The sequence below is a fragment of the Balaenoptera musculus genome, chromosome 10, assembly GCF_009873245.2.
Source record: "Balaenoptera musculus isolate JJ_BM4_2016_0621 chromosome 10, mBalMus1.pri.v3, whole genome shotgun sequence".
NCBI lineage: Eukaryota > Metazoa > Chordata > Mammalia > Artiodactyla > Balaenopteridae > Balaenoptera > Balaenoptera musculus.
The window spans coordinates 58,335,504-58,357,959 of record NC_045794.1 but is presented as its reverse complement, the minus strand read 5'-3'; the positions used below and the strand labels follow the sequence as shown (position 1 = coordinate 58,357,959).

General features: G+C 39.1%; 1 protein-coding gene across 5 annotated transcripts in view; it reads right to left on the bottom strand.

Moving 5' to 3' along the window:
* The window catches only part of TBC1D15 (TBC1 domain family member 15), a 72,641-nt gene extending 61,545 nt beyond the window's left edge, over positions 1 to 11,096 (bottom strand). For all 5 annotated transcript variants that reach the window (XM_036865467.1, XM_036865469.1, XM_036865471.1 and 2 more), the window contains exon 1: positions 11,024 to 11,096. In XM_036865467.1, coding sequence (XP_036721362.1) covers positions 11,024 to 11,053 — 30 coding nt within the window. In that variant the 5' untranslated portion in view covers positions 11,054 to 11,096. The remainder of the gene's footprint in view (positions 1 to 11,023) is intronic.
* Between the last annotated feature and the right edge of the window lie 11,360 nt (positions 11,097 to 22,456).

Genomic DNA, 22,456 nt, shown 5'->3' with positions numbered 1-22,456 from the left:
ATTAATGAAACTGAAAGTTAGTTCTTTGAGAATAAAACTGGTAAAACTCTAGCCAGACAGATGAGGAAAAAACAAGAGACACAAATTACCAATATTAGGAATTAGAACTTTAACATCACTACAAATGTACACAAAAAAGATACTAAGAAATTTATGAACAATTTAGACTAATAAAACTGACAACTTCGGACTTCCTTGGTGGCGCAGTGGTTAAGAATCCGCCTGTCAATGCAGGGGACACAGGTTTGAGCCCTGGTCCGGGAGGATCCCACATGCCACGGAGCAACTAAGCCTGTGTGCCACAACTACTGAGCCTGTGCTCTAGAGCCCGCGAGCCACAACTACTGAGCCCGTGCTCTAGAGCCCGCGAGCCACAACTACTGAGCCCACAAGCCACAACTACTGAAGCCGGCACGCCTAGAGCCCATACTCCACAACAAGAGAAGCCACTGCAATGAGGAGCCCACACACTGCAACAAAAGAGTAACCACTGCTCGCTGCAACTAGAGAAAGCCCACACTCAGCAACAAAGACCCAACGCAGCCATACATACATACATACATACATACATAAGTTTATTTTTAAAAATTGACAACTTAGACAAAACAAATAAATTCCTTAAGAGACACAGCTACCAACACTCACAGATGAAAAAGATAACCTGAGTAGCCCAGTATAAATTAAGGAAATTCAATTTTTTTAATTAATTTTTATTGGAGTACAGTTGATTTACAATGTTGTGTTAGTTTCTGCTGTACTTTTTTTTTTGGCCGCACCGCGAGGTTTTGTGGGATTTTAGTTCCACGACCAGGGACCAAACCTGGGCCCTTGGCTGTGAGAGCACGGAGTCCTAACCACTGGACCGCCAGGGAATTCCCTGAATTTTTAGTTAAAAACCTTCCCACAGAGAAAATTCCAGGCCCAAATGGTTTTACTAGTAAGCTCTGCCAAATATTTAAGAAAGAAGTAATACAATCCTATACAAACTCAGGAAAATGAAGAGGAGGAATACTTCCCAACTCATTCTAGGAGCCCAGCACTACCCTGACACTAAAATCAGACAAAAACAAGAAAATAAAACTATAGACCAATATCTCACATGAACTTAGATACAAAAATTTTAAATAAAAATTGAATCCAACGATATGTAAAAAGGAAAATACTTCATGACCAAGTGGGGTTTACTCTTAGGGTTGGTTTAATATTAAAAAATCAATCACTATAATTCACCACAATAAAAAATTTTAAAAAGAAAAACCATATAAATCATCTCAAAAGATGCAGAAAAGGCATCCAACAAAATCCAACATCTATCTCAGACAAACACTCTCAGCAAATCAGGCATAGAAGGGAAACTTCTTCAGCTTAATAAACAACAACTATGAAACACTGAGTACAGCTGACATCATATACTTAAAAGACTGAATGCTTTCTCCTAAGATCAGGAACAAAGTATGTCCACCCTTACCACTCTTATTCAACACTTCACCTGAGGTTTCAGACACTACAAAAAAGAAGAAATAAATGGCATCTAGATTAGAAAAGAACAAGTAAAACAACTTACTTACAAATGACATCACTGTCTATGTAGAAAAGCCATTGCAATCTACAAAAAAACTACTAAAACTAAGTGAATTTAGGCTCAGGCAAGGCTCAGGCAGAGAAAATACATTTGCAAATCATACTGTATATGTAATAAAGGACTTGTATCCAGAAGATAAAAAGAACTCTCAAAACTCAGTGACAAGAAAATGAAGAAAACAATTTATTCAATAAAATAAAGTGGGCAAAAGGTATGAACAGACACTTCACCAAAGAAAGTATAGGGATGACATAAAATCACATGAAAAGATGCTCAACATCATAAGTCATTAGGGAACTGCAAATTGAAGCCAATTTTAAAAACCAACGTGCCAAATGTTTTTTTTTTGGGGGGGGGCACCATGTGGCATACAGTATCTTAGTTCCCCAACCAGGGATCGAACCCACACCCCCTGCAGTGGAAGCACTGAGTCTTAACCACTGGACCACCAGGGAAGTCCTCAACATGCCAAATGCTGACAAAGATGTGGAGCAACTGGAACTTTCATACACCACCAGTGGGAATGTAAAATGGTACATCTACTTTGGAAAATAGTTTGGCAGTTTCTTAAAATGCTAAACATGAAACTAACATTACAATCCAGCTATTCTACTCCTAGATATTTGCCCAAGAAAAGAGAAAGCACATACTCATACAAAGACTTATACATCAATGTTCACAACACCTGTATCTGTAACAGCCAAAAGTGGAAAAAACCCAAATGTCTATCAATGGGTGAATAGATAAGCAAATCGTGGTATACCCATACAACAGGATACTACGTGTCAATAAAAAGGAATTAACTAATGTTACATGCAGCAACATGAATGAACCTCAAAATAATTATGCTGAATGAAGAAAGTCAGACCAAAAACAGAGTACATACCATATAATTTCATTTATATAAAGTTGTAGAAAATGCAAACTAATCTATAGTGACAAAAAGCAGCTCAGTGTTTGTCTGTGGACAGGATGAAGGTAGTGATAGATTACAACAAGTCAGGAGGAAACTCTGAGTGGTAGACATGTCATTATCTTGATTCTGTTGATGGGTCCATAGTGTATACATACATCAAAAGTTAGCACATTATACATGCTATGTGCAACTTACTGTTTGTCAAGTGGCACCTCAATAAAGCTGTATAAAAAATAACTTACAGGAAAAGTCTATTTTTTTAAACTGCAAAACCCTGTATAAAAGTAAATACGTTAAGTAAAGATATTTTACTTTAAAAAAAAGCATAAAAGAAAGAAAAAAGAAAAAGAAGTTGATCCTGCCTCAAAAAAATTTAAAAATCACACCCTATCTGTTTTTCATTGTGGATTAAGTGTCCATAGGGAGCAAAAACTATCAAGGACATTCAAACACTTGCCACTTGGTGGTGCTAAACTAATTATCTAAACTTGAGTTGACAAACTTTTATTAGGCACTTATTATGTGACAGACACCATGGAGAACAGAAAAATAAACAAGATAAAGTTCCTTGCGTGTATGTATCTGGCAATGTTATAAAAAGGATAAAATCTTTACACAAGCTAGAATATTCTAAACTGCTCCCCACCCTCTTGGGAGGAAAAAAAAGAACAATGTGTAAAGGTACTAAAGAAAGGAAAAAAGTTCTCCATTTGGAATAAAATTGTCTCAGGCCCTTCAAGTTCTCCTTTATTCTTAAATATTTGCTAAGATGCATAAGCTGGTAATTATATTTATAAAACTTCCAATGACAGCCTGCTGATGGCAATAGAAAATGCAGATTTTTTTTTCCCAAAGGAACCATGTCCGACATAACTCATTAAAGGTGCTCTGGGGACCACAGCAAATGTTTTAGAATAAACTTACTGACCTCTAATTTAGCAAAAGTTAGAATGAAGTTGCACAATATAGTAGCAGATAATTTTTTATATTGCTACTACACTTAAGTGGGATTGGATTTTTATTTGTGTTATAATTATTATAATATTTTCAAAAACTAAAGATAAATGAAAACATTCAACCCAAATATTTGAAATTTACTCTTAGGCTTAGGGATAAAATTCTTGCCCTAAATCTCTGTCCAAACCTGGAAACCCAACACCTACCATACACAACATACAGTCTTGAACTTTAGGAACTGTGAATTTTATAAGCTAAATTTAACAACAAGAAAGTTACAAAAATTCAGTTTCTTTGAAATCATTCAGCATATAAATAATTTAAACTTTGGGTTAGAGACAGTATCACCAGGAAACGCCAGTGTAAGCCCTGAAACTCTAATGAGTTCTACACCCAAACATCTAAGCAGCCACTTGATATGTCCACTTGAATAATCCACAGGCATCTTATACTCAGTATGTTTTATCCTAAATCTGCTCTTCTGATATTCCCAACTCTGTCTAAAACATTCCATCCAAGCAGTATCCTAAATGCCTCTTTCACCATACCCATCCTACCTCCTAAATCCCTCAAATCTTCTCTGACACTGACCCCTCATCATGTCTAGCCTGGGTTACTAAAATAACATTCTGGTCTCTCTTCCCCAATCTAATCACCTTCCAATAATCTGTGTAAACTGTAAAATGTATAACCACTGCCAAAAATGATCTTAATAAAATGTACATCTGACCATACCACACCTGAGCTTAAAATCCTTCTGACACCACACTTTACATCTACAGCTATGCAACATCTGACACTCCCCAATACTTCCTGTCTTGGGCTCCTCTGAACTCACCTGTTCCCTCAAAACCTTGTGCCTTTTTGTGTGTGTGCATTCTGTTCCTTCTACTAGAACACGCTTTTATACCTTCTCTCTGCAAACAACTTCTATGAAGTCCTTCAAAAGAACACAAGTAATAGCTCGTCCAAACACTTCCAATCACCCCCATTCCACCTAATCTGATTTAGAAGTTTCTTTACTCATACACATTTATTAAGCACCAACTAGATGTGGGGAGTAAAAGGTGCTGGTGGAAAAACACACATCGTAAAAAGTGTCTAACTAAACTAGTAACATCATGTAAATCAATGGTCACAGAAGAGTGTGATAGAAGTATGCACAGGATCCTGTATGAGATGTCAATTTCAGTTATTTCTTCAATAGATGTACAGTGAATGCCTACAATGTGCCAGGCACAGAGTAAGCTTCTAGGTATAAATAAATAAGACTCAGTCACTGCCTTCAAAGCAATCTAATTGGGGATTAGGACAAGAAAACAGACAATTACAACATATGACGGAGGTTGAACAGGCTGCCACAGTAGACCCTAATAAATTATAGCTAACCTAGATGTAAGGGGCTCAGGCAGGATGAGAAATCAGGAAGGCTTTAACTAGAGTGACACACAGCCTGAGACCTGAAGAATGGCAATTTTAACTAGAAGAGGGCATATGTTCTTGGAAGAAGCTGTATGTTCTATACAGAGAGCAGTAGTTCAGTGCATGGCTGCAACCCAGATCAGACAGCACTAAGAGTTTAGAGACAAGAGTAGAGACCAGATCAGATCACACCGGGTTTTTAAGCATGCTCAGGAATTCGGGAGTTTGGAATTTACTCTGAAGACAATTATTTGTCACTAGAAAGTCATTAGAAAGTTCTAGCACGGGAATGGTATGTCAGACCTGCCTTTTCTAAGCCAACACACCGGCTGCAGAGCCAAGAATGAACAGCTGCAGTAATCCAGGGAGGAAGCGATCCATGGTTGCTTGAACCAAGGCAGTGGCAGAGGGATGAAGAAAGGGAGATGGCTTATAATATTTAGAAGGTCAAAATGATAGGACTTTGTGACTGATTAGATGTGGGAGATGAAGGGAAAGGAGTCAAGGACAAAACTGTATGCGGTTATTCACTGAGAGACAGAATACAGAAGGAAGAAAGTAAACAATGAGTTTTATTTGGGGTGCGTTAATCAGTAATGACTGTGTAACTCAAAGAAATGCAGAACACAGGTGGTTTTAAGGGTAACAAACCACACAAATTTTGAGACTGAAGACAGAGAAATATTGAGATACTGAGGATGGTACAATTCTCAATAAAGGGCAGGCAGCAGAACTGTTACTGCATCTTATGGGCATCAGTGTGCCAAACAATGTCAGACAGGAGGGCAGTATGGAAGGTATAACAAGGATTAAATGAATGACTTCTCTTATACCAACGACTACAGACACACCATAGATTGCACAAGAAACAGTAAATAGATTTCACAAGGATTTCCTTCCACCAAAAAGTGAAAATTAAAAGGCTGGGTTACAATTTTTCATTTAGTCTCAGCAGCATTTTTCATTATGTCCCATCAAAGCAAACAATATTTGAATTCTTCCCCAAAAAGTCATGTTTTTATTAAATCACAAATTGAAATGACTTGTTGCAGACTACTGTGCTGTGTCGAGAATAAAGAACTCAGCACACAGAAGGTACTGAAATGTTTGTTATAGAATGCTAGAAAAATAAAGAAGACATACTCATATTGTATCCTACACGAGGAAGGTTACTACCATGTTACAAGATCTAGTCTAAGAAAATACTCCAGGAAAATCTGCTAGATACTAAGAATATTAATCTTTCTTAAGCAAGGGGTTTCACAGGACTACAAGCATATCTAAAAGGAACTGGAAGGGACCAAATTTAAGCTACAAAATAAATTCTTACTAAAAATGCCATTAAAAAATCTCAAAGAAAAAATAACAGGTGATTTCCCAATTGTTTCAAGTTATTTTCAATAGAACCAAATTCTAACACAGTCACAGTAAAAACACAGACCTAGAGTGAAATGCAAATATACTAAAACAGGACTTTTTAACTCCAAGAGTGCTATTAGTGAACACACCTCTCTTCCTCTAGTCCCCCTTCATTTTTTTCTACTTTCTTGCTCTTTTCTCTTCACTGAATACCTACTATATGCCAGAATGTCTGCCAGACACAGGTAAAACATTTCAGGCCCTGCCCTCATGAGGATCAGTCTACAAGTCTCAAGAAAACAAACATTCACTAAAATTAGCACCACTTCAAGGACCTAAAACTCGTATTTACTTTCTTATTTAAACAAGGGAGTGGTTTTTAGTGAATGTTTTCCTTCTGAAGAACTGAAGTCTGTAATCTCCAAGGTAAGGGGCTATCTGATGTAACCCCAGTGCCTAAAACAGTGCCTGGAAGAAAGCAGATGCTTAATAAATATTTGTTGAATAAATGAATAAAAGTAAACTGCAACCATCAGAGGCACTGGGTATAAGGCCAAAACCTATTTCAGACTATCTCTTTTCTCCCGCCTTCTCTGCAATAAGTCAACTCATTCCATTAATTCAACTCATTCCATTAATTATCCTAAAGCAGGATAGCCTTTGCAGGCAGTGTCCCTATTTCTCCCTTAAAAATTCACAGGAGGATCTATATGAGAAGATGAGCGTTAGCTGAACCTACTGTGATAATCATTTCACAATATATATAAATCAAACCAATAGGCTGTACGTGTTAAGCTTATACAGTGATGTACATCAATTATTTCTCAATAAAACTACGGGAAATAAAGATCACAGCCAGGAAAAAAAAAATATTCACAACAGAATGTCAATCTTTCCCCCCTATTTGGCTGACTGTTAAAACATATGGTTCTATATATACATAGCAACAAAGAATAGCTGAACTCCAAGAACTAATCAGGGTTTATAATCAAACTCAAACCCACTTTCACAGGCTCAGCTAATAAAAATATACATATATGAAACACTGAATCCATCCACTCATGTTGACAACAACCTACCCCTGAATTCAGTCAAATCATCAGAGACCTAAATACATCAAATCGGTACCTTGTATTTACTGAACTACTTAGCTAGCCATTGGTATAAAACCATCAGCATACTAATGGGCATTATAGGGATGTGGGGTTTTTTTACCATAGGATACAATATGCTATATAACCAAATTCATTATAGTACATAGTATTAAGAATCTACAGAAGATTTTATCCTCGGATCTAATCTTCAGAAACTAGTTTTTTGGGGTTTTGCTCCTGGTTTTATTTTATTGTAGATCCTGTAATTCTTATTATTGATCAGGTTCCCCTCTTTGGCAAAACTGCAGTCCACTAAAGCATACAGTTTATTTAATAATCGTACTTCCAGTTCCATTTACCTTTCTTACCCTTATTCACTTTCCTTTTGTGTTTTTTCCCTCTAATTTATTTTACATAACTATATTGCTTTAATATTTGTGAGCGGCCTTAATCTCTCTGTAGAAAGTGGCAGCAAAAATAAACATTCAACTATTTCCAAATCAATAATAACCTTACAACTTTAAGACTGTCTGAAAGGTCTTCCTTAATAATAGTAATAATAGCAGCTAAAATTTAAGCACTTACCTGATGCCAGGTACTATTCTAAATGCTTTGCAAATATTAACTCATTTAATCCCCTCTACAACTCCATGATGGAAAATAATTATTAGCCCCCATTTTACAAATAAGAAAACTGGTGCACAGAAAGTTAAGAAATGTGACCAAAGTAACACAGCTATAAAGCAGTGGAGCTAGATTCTGAACCCAAGCAATCAGACTCCATCTCCTTAACCACTGCCGTACTGTGATGATTTTTCATTCATCAAAACTATGTGACTTCTGAAACAAGGTATTTTTCAAATCCTAAAATAACACTGAGAGTTAGAACTGAAGTAATTTCAAAAATGAAGTTCACACCCATACCAAAAACCATATTCTAAACCTTTAAAATTCTGCCATACCCAACCAATGACTTGCAGGGAAATTAAGATGATGAATAACACCTACACAGTATCTACTACGTGCCAGGCTTTGTTCTAATACATTTACTTATTAACCTTAAAAATCCCATAAAGTAGGTACTATTATCATCCCCATATTACAGATAAGGAAACTGAAGCATAGAGAGGTTAAATAATTTGACTGAAGTCACTAGCAAGTGTGAAGTTAGTTTTTGAAACTTGTTTGGCTCCAGAGTCCAAGCTCTTAACTGTTATCTTACACTGCTTCTCCATATGACAGAGATTAACTTCCTTCCCCCATCACTTCCTACATTCAAAGTTCAAAGCAAGCAAAGTAGACTTAGTAGAAAAGTTACTCTACGTCCCAGATCTCAACACCAAGAGGTTCTAATTCAACAGAGTTGGGTTGTGGCCCAGCACCTATATTTTTTAAAAGTACCACATGTGAGTCTTACGAGTCTTGGTTAACATTCACTGCCCTAGGTTTCTAAATTAGACAGGTCTTAGCTGAACCTTTGGGGTGGGGGGTGAGGAATAAATAAATACAGAGAGACACATACACACATATACACACTCTTTCATAAATATGTGTGTGTGTGTGTGTGTGTGTGTGTTCTTTGCTATTCCCCTGTCCCAAAGAAACAAGACTGGGAAGTAGGGAAGCATAAGATAAAGCCAGAAAGACAACATGGCTTTTTATGCCATGTTAACCAGCCTTGAGTATTATTTCAATGGGGACAATAACAAAATTAAGATTTTTTGTTTGTTTTTTAAAGCAAGAAACAATCAGACTTGTGCATTAGAAATAACTCCAGTGGTTGTGTAGAGGGGACAGTGGGCAAAGAGACTGTAGACAAGCAGAAAAATCAGCCAAGAGCTCAAGACTAAATGCCTGAATGAACTAAGCACTGAGAATGAAGAGGATGCAGCAAATTTAAGAAACCTCTTTAAGGTAGAACTGGTAGGACTTGGTTATTGCTTAGATGTTGTTATAGAAATGGACGTCTCCAAGTTTGTTTCACATGCAACCAGGTGAATGATGATGCCGTTAAACTAGATCTGAACTTGCTGGGGTAAGAATAAGTGGCTTTTGCTGGTCATCATAGAATTATTTGGGAGAAGGGCAGCTTTGGGCATGGAAAAATAATTTAAATGGAGTGATGAGAATGGGTATAAATCTGCAATGAGTGAGAATAAATGAGGTGACGAAGTAGAGTTAAGAAATAAAAGACTAATAAGTCAGATTATGAAAGGCAATGGCTGGAAGGAAAGGGTGGGAAAAGTCTTATATTTTACAACTCTGCTTCATCTCAAGGGTTCTATCAAAATCAATCCACACCTGAAAGAGTGAAGTGTAGTTCAAACAGAAAGGATCCCTTCTTGGAAAGTCCTAGATAAAAAACTCAAACAAGATAACCTTAAAATATGTAATGAGCCAAGCAGAAGATCAGCATCCACCCTGAAGACAAAACTGACAAGACAACCAAAGACCGTGAAAATCTGAAAACGATGACCAACCCATCATTTAAAATACTCAGTATGTAATTTTTTTTATAAAGCTTTTATTATTTCATGTAATCTTAGCAACTCCAATACAAGAAATAATGACTGGCACCACATCCATTCTGGGGATAAAGAAAATGAAGGACGGAGAATTCATGCTTGCTCAATTTCCCAAGGTCACCCTTCACAGTAACAGTACTGTGTTATTCTGGCTAGTGGTCCATACACTAAAGCACAAACGCTGTCAAATAATTCAAAATGGGATGGAGAGGGCACCATAAAGAAAATGAGTGAAACTCAAGGAACAGAGAAAGCTATCTGCGAAAAGTAAATAGTCCTTGGTGTTAGATGAGTCACTACCCGACCCAACTGTTTTCGAAATACTCGCGCAACGGGAAATGCTTCCAGTAGCATGCCACGACAGTCCTAACCAACAGGCATTAAGGATGTGTCCTCGGAACATGAACAGGCACTATGCGATAAAATAGCCTCCGCACCTAATCCTAATTCCTAACGAACTATCACGAGGGGGTCAATGACCACCTCCGTAAGACGGTACCACAGAGTCTCCCACGGGAACATCACAGATTTGTCTAGGAAATAAATACAGTAACTAACGCCTTCCTAGACAAGCGTGCGATGTTGTAAATCTCCAGCTCCCTGAGGGGAAACATGCCCTGCTGTTCACCATCACCAACCAACTCGGGAACCTGGTAAAATGGATCCAATACACTCTTCTTCTAAGTGCACAGCTGCAAAGCACCTGTGTTTCAGCTCTTCCCGAAGAGGACAAAGATGCCTTCACCAGAGTGAAGCAGAGGAAGGCAGAGGCCAGTTAGATTAGGAAGAGAAAAAATCCTGGAGTCCGAAGAGCAGACAGAAAGAGCTACAGTCCGAGAAAATCAAGCCAGAAAAAGAAAGGAACGGGGCAACCACCTGTCTCTTAAGAAGGCAATACAAATAAAAGCCCCTCGCCCTGGGACACAGCAGACCAGAACAGCGCCGAGGCCTAGCTGGCCCTGGAGCAGGAGCCGGGTCTCTTAATTCCCGGACTGAGCCGGCATTCTCGAGAAAACAGCGGACACCACCTAGTCATCTTCTCCTGCATCCTCCACAGGCTGTTCCTGATACAGAAAGGCCCTCGCATCCCTCTCCGGCCGCGCTCCAAGCAGCAAAAACAGCCCCATCCCGAAGAAAAACAGGAACTTTTCCCGGGGCCGTTACCTACCTTCCCGCTCACAACCCCCGCCGCCGCCATGTTTCCTGCGCGTGCCTTTGATGACGTAGCAGCGCCTCACGTGTCTCTCGGACTCACAACAACATCCGGCAAAACTAGGCTGATATCCGGGCGGGAAAGGGGCGGGGAGTGGCGGGAATGGCGAGGAGTGAGGGGCGGGGACGGGAGGAGCCGCCTGACGCATGTGCGCTGAGTAGGCCTCGGAGGCCTCTCGGGTGGAGTCGCTGGTGCATACTGCGCATGTGCGCATTTTCCTAGGAGGGTGAGTAATTTGAAGTGCTTTTGCTTTGGGGTTTGGCTGGGGGCGAGGCTCCGAGCCACTCGCAGGCCCTTTCAGCTTGGTATGATGGAAAGGACAGCATATTGGGACCCAGCAAACCTGCTGTTGGCTTTGTGGCCATGGGCAAGGCACTTCCACCTTCAGCCTCAGGGTCTCATCTGTGAAATTGAGATAGGGCTGTGGTGAAGATTAAAGGAGCCCCAGCCCTCTATCCGAGGCGCACACACAGAGACTTCTCGCCTCTGTGTGAAGTTTCTGAAGTTGAGTCTGGTAACTGCCACTCACACATGACCAAGAGCGAGGTATTTTGATGGGAACTGTGATGATACCACGCTCGTTGCTCCAGAGTCCAACGCACGTAGCTCACAGTTCCTACACAGTTGCTTAATGGCTGTTTGGAAACAGGTTTCTGAATTTATCCAAGCTTCAGGATGGAAAATGAGAATTACCCATGGAGTGGTTGTAAAGATTTCATGGGACAGTGCATATGTGGTAAGATGATTTGTTGAGATATTAAGATAATAATTTGTTTTGTTAGTGCTGTAAAAGAATGACTGGATACTTCCCCGATAGCTCTGGCACAAGATTTGGGACTTCCCTTGCCCTAGGGCGGAATAAAAGGCCCCTTTGTACCAAAACACCTGTGCCCATTGAGGTACTTCTCTCTTCACACAGTGAAGAGAGGTTAGAAGCTTTCGAGGTTGGTTGAGTAAGTGGCAACCAAAGGGAATAACAGAAGAGGAGAGTTGCTGGTTCTGTGAATATTGGGGACCTAATGGGTGAAGGAGGTGGCAAGACCTTCGATGGGAATGGATGTATAGTACTACTAGGAAGGCTGCATCAGAGATTTCAACCGTAGCCCAGACCCCATGCCCAAGCTTGGCATTCACTTGGCAAAACAGCTCACCTGCAAAGGGTAAACCAGCTGGGAAAATGAGCATATTAGCGGTAACCAACATTGAATGAAGACTTGAGGGCCTTCCCCAAATGTACTGGACTAAGTATGACTCCCTAGAACTTTCATGCAATGTTAGGTGTGATGTGTAGAGCCATGATAATGAACCAGGATAAATTTTCCGCCAGCTCAGAGTAACAGGGTGTGGTTACAGAAAAGTTTTAATGACATTTCTTATGCCCTGTGTTTTGGAGAAAAGTTGAAGCCCTTAGTAGAGTACTAGGAATAAGATACTCAATAAATGGTAGCTATTATTTATATAATAAGCTTGGGAATTAAAGGTTTCTCATTGAAAATTTGGCACCCTAGGTTCATCTGCTACTTCTTCATATTCTTAAACCTCATCCTGCAGCTGCCCCTTAAATTCTGGTGCTACTCATGGGCTCTCCTTAGACTTCTTTACTTTCTTCCAAAAGCTATTCCTGGGCTATTATCTTCATATTCTGATATCACCACCTCCTAAATGCTGATGGCTCCCAAATATCTCAAGCCCAAGTCTCTCTTTCTTTCCTAAAATCTAGAGCCTACACCTACTGCCCCTTTTTACTTGAATGACCCACTCACACCTCAAAAAATCCTAAATCTTTGCTACTCAAAGTGTAGTCTGCAGACCACCAACACCATCATCACCTGGGAGCTTCTTGGAAATGCAGAATCCCAGGTTCCACCCCAGAACTACTGCATCAAAATCTGCATTTTAACAAAACCCCCGGGTGATTTGTGTACACATTAAGGTTTGAGAAACACGGTCTTAAATGAAACTTAAATTTTGCTTTTGTTCTCTGAAAATTACTACCATTTGCTGAACTAGAGATGCAGTCAGACCACAGTTTCTCCAGGAAAGTGTTGCTCTCATGTTACCCCTTTTTGATGTGTCTTCTGGGGAACATCCCTATTATGTCTCTCCTTCCTATCCCCACTGCCACTCCTATGGTTCAGGTCTCTCATTACCTCTGGTTTGGACAACTACTGTGGCATCTTAATTCATTCTCTTGCTTTTGGCTTCATCTTCCCCCTACCCCATCATTTATATTCCTACCAGATTAATCTTTCTAAAACATAAACATGGTCATGTGAACTCCCTGCTTAAAATCCATCCTATCTCTTCAGGAAAGAGTACAGATTCTCCAGCGTAGCATAGAAGGTCCTTCATAAATTGTTGCTGCCTACCATTTTAGCTTTATCTTCCCAACTCAGACCCAGTTCTCAAACCATAGCCAAATAACTGCTGTTCCCTGACTGTTCCATACTGTGTCCCAAGATTGCTTCTCACTGTAGCAGATTGGCTTGGCTTGGATCATGGAACCATCCTTGAGCCAATCACAGTGGCCCAAAGTATATGATGTTCTGATTGGCCAGATTTGAATTATATGCCCACAGCTGCAGTCAAAGTACACAGAATGAGAGGAAGGATAATTCCCAGGGGAAAATCCAGGAACCATTCCAGAAAAAAGGGGGAGTGGCTGCTGAGCAAGCGAGCAGACATCAATTACAGAGGTTCCATTTCTGCACTTTCATGGTGTCACACTGTAAAATACTTAGTGGTTTACTGAACTGCCTTCCTTTCCCTACTAGGCTATGAATTATTGGAAAGCAGGGACTATGCTTTTTGTATGTGCAACCACCGCACCTGGCACAAATGCCTGACCCACAGCAGACATTAAATAAGGGTTGGTTTAACCAATTAATGTCAACTAATTCCCCATTTAGAAATGGCACAGTTATACTTTACATTCAAGAGGAAAGAGACCATTTTCCTTTCTCAATAATATCCTCTGTCTATAGGCAAAGGGAAGGAAAAAGGTCAGGATTTCAATGTAATTTGTTTCATGTTTTAGGTTTTTACTACAATAGAAGGAAAGAAGTCATAGTACACTTACATATAACAAGTTGACAGCTTTTTTAAAGCCACATGCATATAAATCTAATGTAAATAAAGTCAAGTTACCTATAACTTAAAATAATTACTGTTTTCATGGAATTGAGTAATTTTATAGTTTCTAAGTTCACTCCCATGAACTATATGGCCATTCACTAATTATAACTTATCACTCAAAAAGTCATATGATGCAAAAGAATCTTAAGAAGTACCTTAAAGAAACTTTGGACCTGGGCAGGACTTTAGAGATAGTCTTCCAGGTTTTTCAGTTGAAGAAATTGAGGCTGTTAGAGATTAATGGTTTGCCAAAGTCATGAGCTGCTTTATGGCTGAATAGAGACTTCACTAGAGATACGTGTCTTAGTCAGCCGTGCTACACTATCATCTTAAAGTGATCACTCCCCTCTCTAAACTACAGCATTTAATTAAATGTTCAGATTCTCTCTCGCCTCAGTTTGACTGACCTGCCTTTCAGGGCTTATCCCACATCACACATCATTTATTAAGATTCCCCCAACGTTGCTGCCACTCGTTGATCCCTACCTTGCATGAACCCTTACAACAGTCAGACTAAAAACTTTGTTTTAGCGCTTAACTATACAAGGTAGTGCCATGAAGAAAGCATAGACTTTGCTGACAGCCAAGAGAATGCTGGAGTTCGCTCGGGATAAATTGACCAGCTGAAGAAATCAGAGCAGTATTGACAGTTGGGAATCTCCATTGAAATGACCCAACCATGTCATTCTACCACGAAGAACAAAGATCAACAAGCCCCACCTATATACCTAAAACTTCCAATCAGCTTTTCATTCCAGTCTCTTAGATATGAACAGAGAACCATGGATCACTCCACATTTGAAGAAAATCTTTAAGCAGAAAGGCAGAGACCAAAATGAACAAACCAACAGCAAGCAATTAAAGACAAACAAACAATGCAGAGAACAGAAGAAAATGTTTTAATTATAATAAATTCCTTTAGAGAGATGAGAGAAAACTTTGAATCCATGGAACAATAAAATGTCAGGACTTCCCTGGTGGCGCAGTGGTTAAGAAGCCACCTTCCCATGCAGGGGACACAGGTTTGATCCCTGGTCCAGGAAGATCCCACATGCCACAGAGCAACTAAGCCCATGTGCCGCAACTACTGAAGCCCATGCACTTTAGGGCCCTTGCTCTGCAACAAGAGAAGCCACCGCAGTGAGAAGCCCATGCACTGCAACGAAGAGTAGCCCCTGCTCGCCGCAACTAGAGAAAGCCCACACGCAGCAACGAAGACCCAACTCAGCCAAAAAAAAAAAAAAAAAAAAAAAAAGCCATGTAAAGGAATATTTAGAGGACCAAAATGAGCTCTTAGAAATTAAAAACGTGATGACATAAATGAAAAAGTCCATAAGTGGATTGAAAGATAAACCAAGGAAATGTCCCAGATAGTAGAACAGAAAGAAAAAGCTATGAAAATAAGAGAGAAAAGTTAAGAAAATTAGTGGATTAGAACAGAATATCTAACATCCAAATAAAGGAGAGAGAGCAGAGAATATGGAGGAAAGGAAAATATTAAACAAAATAATCAAAAATTTTTCTCAGAAATGTCAGATGTGCATTTTCAAACTGTATCAGCGCACTAAGTGCCCAGCATAGTGGAAAAGAAAGACCAACAGCAAGGGACATAATTGTGACATTTCAGAACAATGGGAATCAAAAGAAGATCGTAAAAACTTGCATGGGGTGGGGCAGAGGAGGAACCATGTTGCATGAAAAGGACAAGAATAAATATATCTTTGAACTTGCCAGTAAAAGCACTGGAAGCTGTAGGACAATGGAGTAAACGATTTGAAAATATTTTTAACCTAGAATGTTATACTCAACCAAATAATCAAGTGTGAGAGCAAAACAGTTCATTTTCAGACACACAAGTTCAAAAAAATTGTATCTCTTACACATCCTTTCTCAGAAAGCAAATGGAGGCTGTGTCACACCAAAACAAGGCAGTTAATTACAAGAGAGCAACATGGAATCTCGAAAACAGGAAACAAACACAGGGGTATAATGCAAAAGGACATTTCTGTTGGGAATGTGAAATGGTACAGCTACTGTAGAAAACTGTATGGCAGTTCCTTAAAAAATTAAGCAGAATTGCCATATGACCCAGCAATTTCACTTCTAGATATATTTTCAGAATAATTGAAAGCAGAGACAGGTATTTGCACACCAATATTCATAGCAGCATTATTCACAATAGCCAAAAGGTTGAAACAACCTAAAAATTCATCAACAGGTGAATGGATAAACAAAATGTCATGTATACATACAATGGAATATTAGTCTTAAAAAGGAATGAAATTCTGATACATACTACAACATGGATAAACCTTGAAAATATTATGCTAAGTGAAACAAGCCAGCCACAAAATGGCAAATACTGTATGATTCTACTTACATGCGGTACCTAGAATAATCAGATTTATAGTTACAGAAGGTAGCATAGTGGTCTAGGGGTGGGGGGCTGGTGAGGGAGAATAAGAATCATTGTTTAATTGGTGCAGTGTTTCAGTTTGGGATGATGAGATGGACGGTGGTGATGGTTGCACAGAAGTGTGAATGTACTTAATGCCACTGAATTGTACATTTTTAAATGGCTGAAATAATAAATTTTATGTTATGTTTTTTATACCACAGTTTTTTAAATAATTAGAAAAAATAGGAGAAAAAAATTCAGGATATAGGGTTAACAGAATTCTTGGACTTGACATCAAAATCATGATCCATAAAGAAAAAGTCAATAAATTGGACTTTATCAAAATTTAAAACTTTTGCTCTGTAAAAGACTCTGTGAAAAGGATGAAGAAACAAGCTACAGACAGGGTAAAACATTTGCAAACCACATATCCCAAAGGACAAATACCTAGAATATATAAGGGACTCCCAAAACTTGACATTAAACAGTCTAATTAGAAAATGGGTAAAAGAGATTGCATTATTTTTCTATTGCTGTTGTAACAAATTACCACAATAGTTGCTGGAAGAAACCACATTTTTATTTTCTTATAGTTAGATATCACAGATCTCACTAGTCTAAGATCAAGGTGTCAGCAGGATGAATACAGCCCTTTCTGGAGGCTCTTAAAGGAGAATCTATTTCCTTGCCTTTCCAGCTTCTAGTGGTCACCCATATTCCTTGGCTCATGGCCCCCTATTCCATCTTCAAAGCTAGCAATATTCCATCTCTGAAATCTCTGCATCTCTGATCTTTCTTCCTAAGTCACATCTCCCCCTGAAAGGTTCTCCATATAAGGACTCATGGGATTAGATTAAGCCCACCTGTATAATTCTTGACAGTCTCCCCATCTCAAGGTCCATACCTTTTTTTTTTTCTTTAATTTATTTTTGGCTGTGTTGGGTCTTCGTTTCTGCGCGAGGGCTCTCTCCAGTTGTGGCAAGCGGGGGCCACTCTTCATCGCGGTACGCGGGCCTCTCACTATCGCGGCCTCTCTTGTTGCGGAGCACAGGCTCCAGACGCGCAGGCTCAGCAGCTGTGGCTCACGGGCCTAGTTGCTCCGCGGCATGCGGGATCTTCCCAGACCAGGGCTTGAACCCGTGTCCCCTGCATTAGCAGATAGACTCTCAACCACTGCACCACCAGGGAAGCCCATGTTTGCTTATTTCAAGGTCCATACCTTTAATCACATCAACAAAGTACCCTCGCTGTGTAAAGTAACATATTCTTGAGGTTCTGGGGACTGTGGCATATCTTTGGGAGGCAGTTGTTCTTCCTATCACACACGTCAACAGACATTTCACTAAAGAAGATATAAAGATGGCAAAATGAGCACCTAAAAGATTTTCAACTTCATTAATCATTAGGGAAATGCAAACTAAAGCCATAATGAGGTATCACTACAAACTTATTAGAATGGCTAAAATAAAAAATAGTGGTAACACCAAACCTTATAAGGATGTGGAGAAACTGGATCACTAATACATTGCTGGTGGGAATATAAAATGGTACAATCACTCTGGAAAATACTTTGACAGTTTCTTATAAAACTAAACATACACTTACCATATGACCCAGCAATTGTACCCTTGGGCATTTATCCCAGGGAAATGAAAACTATGCACATATGAAAACTTGTACATTGGACTTCCCTGGTGGCGCAGTGGTTGAGAATTTGCCTGCCAATGCAGGGGACACAGGTTCGATCCCTGGTCTGGGAAGATCCCACATGCCGCAGAGCAACTAAGCCCATGCAACACAACTACTGAGCCTGCACTCTAGAGCCTGTGTGCCACAAGTACTGAGCCCACACGCCTAGAGCCCATGCTAGCAACGAGAAAAACCACCACAATAAGAAGCCCATGCACCGCAATGAAGAGTAGCCCCCGCTCGCCGCAACTAGAGAAAGCCTGCGCACAGCAACAAAGAAAGAACCAACGCAGCCAAAAATAAAATTAAAAAAAAACACTAAAAACTTGTACATTAATATTCATGGAAGCCTTATTTGTAATAGCCAAAGCTGGAAACATCCCAAGTGTCCTTTAACAGATGAATGATTAAACAAACTGTGGCATATCCATACCATGGAATACTACACAGCAATAAAAATGAATGAACTATTGATATATGCAACAACTTGAATGGATCAAGAGAATTATGCTGAATAAAAAAAAAATCAATCCCAAAGTGGTTACGTGCTACATGATTCCATCTATATAATATTCTTGAAATAGCGAAATTATAGATATGGAAAACAGATTAGTATTTCCAGGGGTTAGTGATTAGGGAGGAAGGAAAAAGGGATGGGAGTAGCTATAAAGGGATGGCACAAGGAAGCTTTGTGGTGATGGAACAGTTCTGTATCTTGGTCATAGTGATAGTTACATGAATCTACATGTGATAAAGTTGCATTCACCAGTCACTATTCACACACGTATACAAATACGTGCATGTAAAACTGGTGAAATCTAGTACATTCTGTGGATTGTATCAAAGTCAATTTCCTAGTTCTGATATTGTACTACAGTTATATAGAATATTATCATTGGGAAAAAGTGGGTGAAATGTATATGGAAATTCCCTGTACGTTTTTTTGCAAATTTCCCAAGTTTATATGTATATTAGATATTTTTAAATTCAGTTGTATATTTTCACATGTATATGAGTTAGGATGCCTTTGGCTGCAAGTAGCAAGCAATTCAAATAAAAATGTATTAAATAAGTGGATTTTGTTTTGTCTTACATAGCAAAAATTCAAAAGATAATCAGGGTTGATTAACTCATCACCCCAACTTGGTCATCAAAGACCCAGCCTCTTGCTGTATTTCTGCTCTTTCATTTTCAGAATGTTGGCTTTTGTTCTAAAACTGTCCACTGAATCTCAAAGTGGCTACAGCAGCCCCATTAATCACATCCTTCTACAAAAACATGCAAAGGCCAGAAGAAAGTTTCTTTCATGGATTCCTTTTTTAAGGCTAATGAAAAGATCTCAGGAGTTGTTCTCTCAAACCATATTGGCCAGAATTGCGTCTCATTCTCATTCCTAAATTGTATGGCTCTGGAAATGTAGTAGGGCCCTGAATATACGGCTCTCAATATCAGAAAGAAGTTAGCAGCCAGTTAGCAGTTCCCTTTAAAAGAAAAAGGGAAAAATGGGTGTTGGGTAGACAGCCTATATGTCTGCAACACGATATGTACAGCTGGGGTTGAAAAATTTGTTTAACCCTTAGGCAATTGAAAAGTAATAGCTCTATAGTTATCCATTATATCTAAGGCCACTGTCATCTCCCCCATGAATAACTGCAACAACTGCCTTGTACTCCCTACCTAAAATATTGTTCCCTTCTAATCCTTTCCCCACAATGAAGCTCAGTGATCTTCTTAATCTTCTTTTTTTATTATTTATTTATTTATTTATTTATTTTGGCTGCACTGCTGGGTCTTCGTTGCAGCGTGCATGCTTCTCTAGTTGCAGCACCTGGGCTCTAGTTGCTGCGTGCAGGCTCTAGAGCACGCGGGCTCAGTAGTTGCAGTGCGTGGGCTTAGTTGCAGTATGTAGGATCTTAGTTCCCCAATCAGGGATTGATCCCAGGCCCACTGCATTGGGAGAGTCTTAACCACTGTACCACCAGGGAAGTCCCAATCTTCTTAATCTTCTTAAACTTCTAATGACTCCAAGCTATTTAGGTTCTCTGAACACTATGCTATTTCTTCCTTTGCTGATGGGGCCCCTTCAGGCAGGCATGCCCTTGCTTTCCATTTCCAAACCTATGCATTTCAACTAGGAAATGGCTCCTCATCCTTTAAGAGTCAACCAGGATATCAATCTTTCTCCTGGAAGGCTTCTCCACAATTCTTCATCATAGCAGTGATAGAGAAAAGAGTCTCTACTAATAGAATTGTAAGAGGGAGCTAGAAAAGCAATAAAGAGCAATTGAAAAACTAATAAAAACTTCAAACCCAAGGCATGGTTATATATAAGGAGTTTTTGAGTGTCAATTGTTTGTATCTCAGTGACAGCCTGTACATACCATATTTTTTTCTCTGATGTTATGATGCTTTGGAAATGAAAGACCTGTTAGGCAAACAATAAAATATAGCTTCCCAAACTGCTGATTATTCATAAAATGTTTCCATTTATTTCAGAATCATAACATTGCTAACTATTGAGAAATGGAGTTATTGTTGAAGCCTGAGGAAGTATTCTTGTTTTCTCCTGTCAAGGCACATATTACCCAGTATCAAATGTTTCCTTCTCGGCTTCATTGCTTACCCACTCACATTTTTCTCTCCTTTAATGTGTCATGAAGCTTCATGTTGTTAAATGCTTTTTAAAAAAAAAAAAACTTTATAAAATGAAGAAAGAAAACAGGAAATTTATAAGCTATTTGGGAGAAAAAGGAATATCAATGTAATAATCATTTAAATTATATTGGTGTGAATCTACAGCATTTCTCTTTTGTACTCTGATGAAGCTAATGGAAACAAAACTAGCAAATTCAAATATATGCATAAATTGAGCCCTTGAAAATAACAGTTGTTACAGTCTACTATTCCATCCAAAGTTCCAGGGGGTATGCTTCTCTACAAAAGGTGTTAAGGCATTATATGTGAATGTTCCCTACAAACAGCATGTGTGTACATAATTAGTGTACTTTCTCTTACTTCATGCCCCAACCTGAGTCAATATTAAACATTAAGAAAAGACATACAGTATACATGGAACCTGATTCAATTAGCTGATAGATTCAGGAATCATGCCTTCTAATCCTGTTATTGGGATTTAAGAACGTTTGAAGCCAACTACTTAAGTGAACTATTTGGTTTCCTTACCTGTTAAGGGCATAAAGGATAAAAGAGAAAAAACAAAAAGCCCTAAAGATCTACAGTGCAGATTCTAAACCAAACACCAAACTCCTAGGAGTATAAGAGGAATTCCACTTTCTACTTTAAGCAGTTTGTATTGTCTGAAATTTTAAAAGTCAGTTTATTTTTTTCCCCTCATTGTTAGAAAGTTCTTGTATTATACTGAAATTGGATTCCCTGGTGTGAGTGGAGGCTGGTAAAGAGTGTAATATATGGAGGCAATCTCGGGTAAATCCTTACCAGCAATATGACTCTGGGCAAGTGATTTAATCTTCTGATATTTGTTCCCCCAGCCTGTCAGTAGTTTCATCTGACAGTGCAATGATATATAAGATCCTGAACTTGTGTTCCTATGAATCAGAAGCCTTGCAGCTTAACTGGAGCAAAGCCACCAGATGCCACACAAACCAGTAGGAAGTCCAAACTAGAAATCTGGATGAATTGCTGGAGGCCAAGCATGGACCAGCTCCAGAGTGTGAACCTTCTGGGGGCTGTAGCCATAGGCGGGGGTTACCATCTTCCTGCTGACTGCTTGTAAGAACCCCACCAGGCTCCCATAGCATTGCAGGATTGGGAGAATCCAGAGAAAGCCACCCCTCTCCACGACACTGGCTCTATATTACTTTCAAAATCATCAAATAATCAGAATATTTTAAAGACACTATGCCTGGTGATTCTGTCTGTATCTTTTTTAAATGAGGAGAATCAAGAAATTCAAGCCCCCAAACACTCACTCCCTTTATTCTATACAAAAAATTTTTGAATATTTTACTTGAAGAGTTGGATATCATAGTAAAAATTTCCGAATAATTGATTTAGTTCTTCAGATATTCGCTACTCATATTTTCTTAGCGCCTATTCTGTTAATATGCTGTGCTAGGAACCATGGGAATCAAGAACACATGGGAGAAGCCCTGAAGAGGATCATTTAGGAACAGACTCAAGAGAAG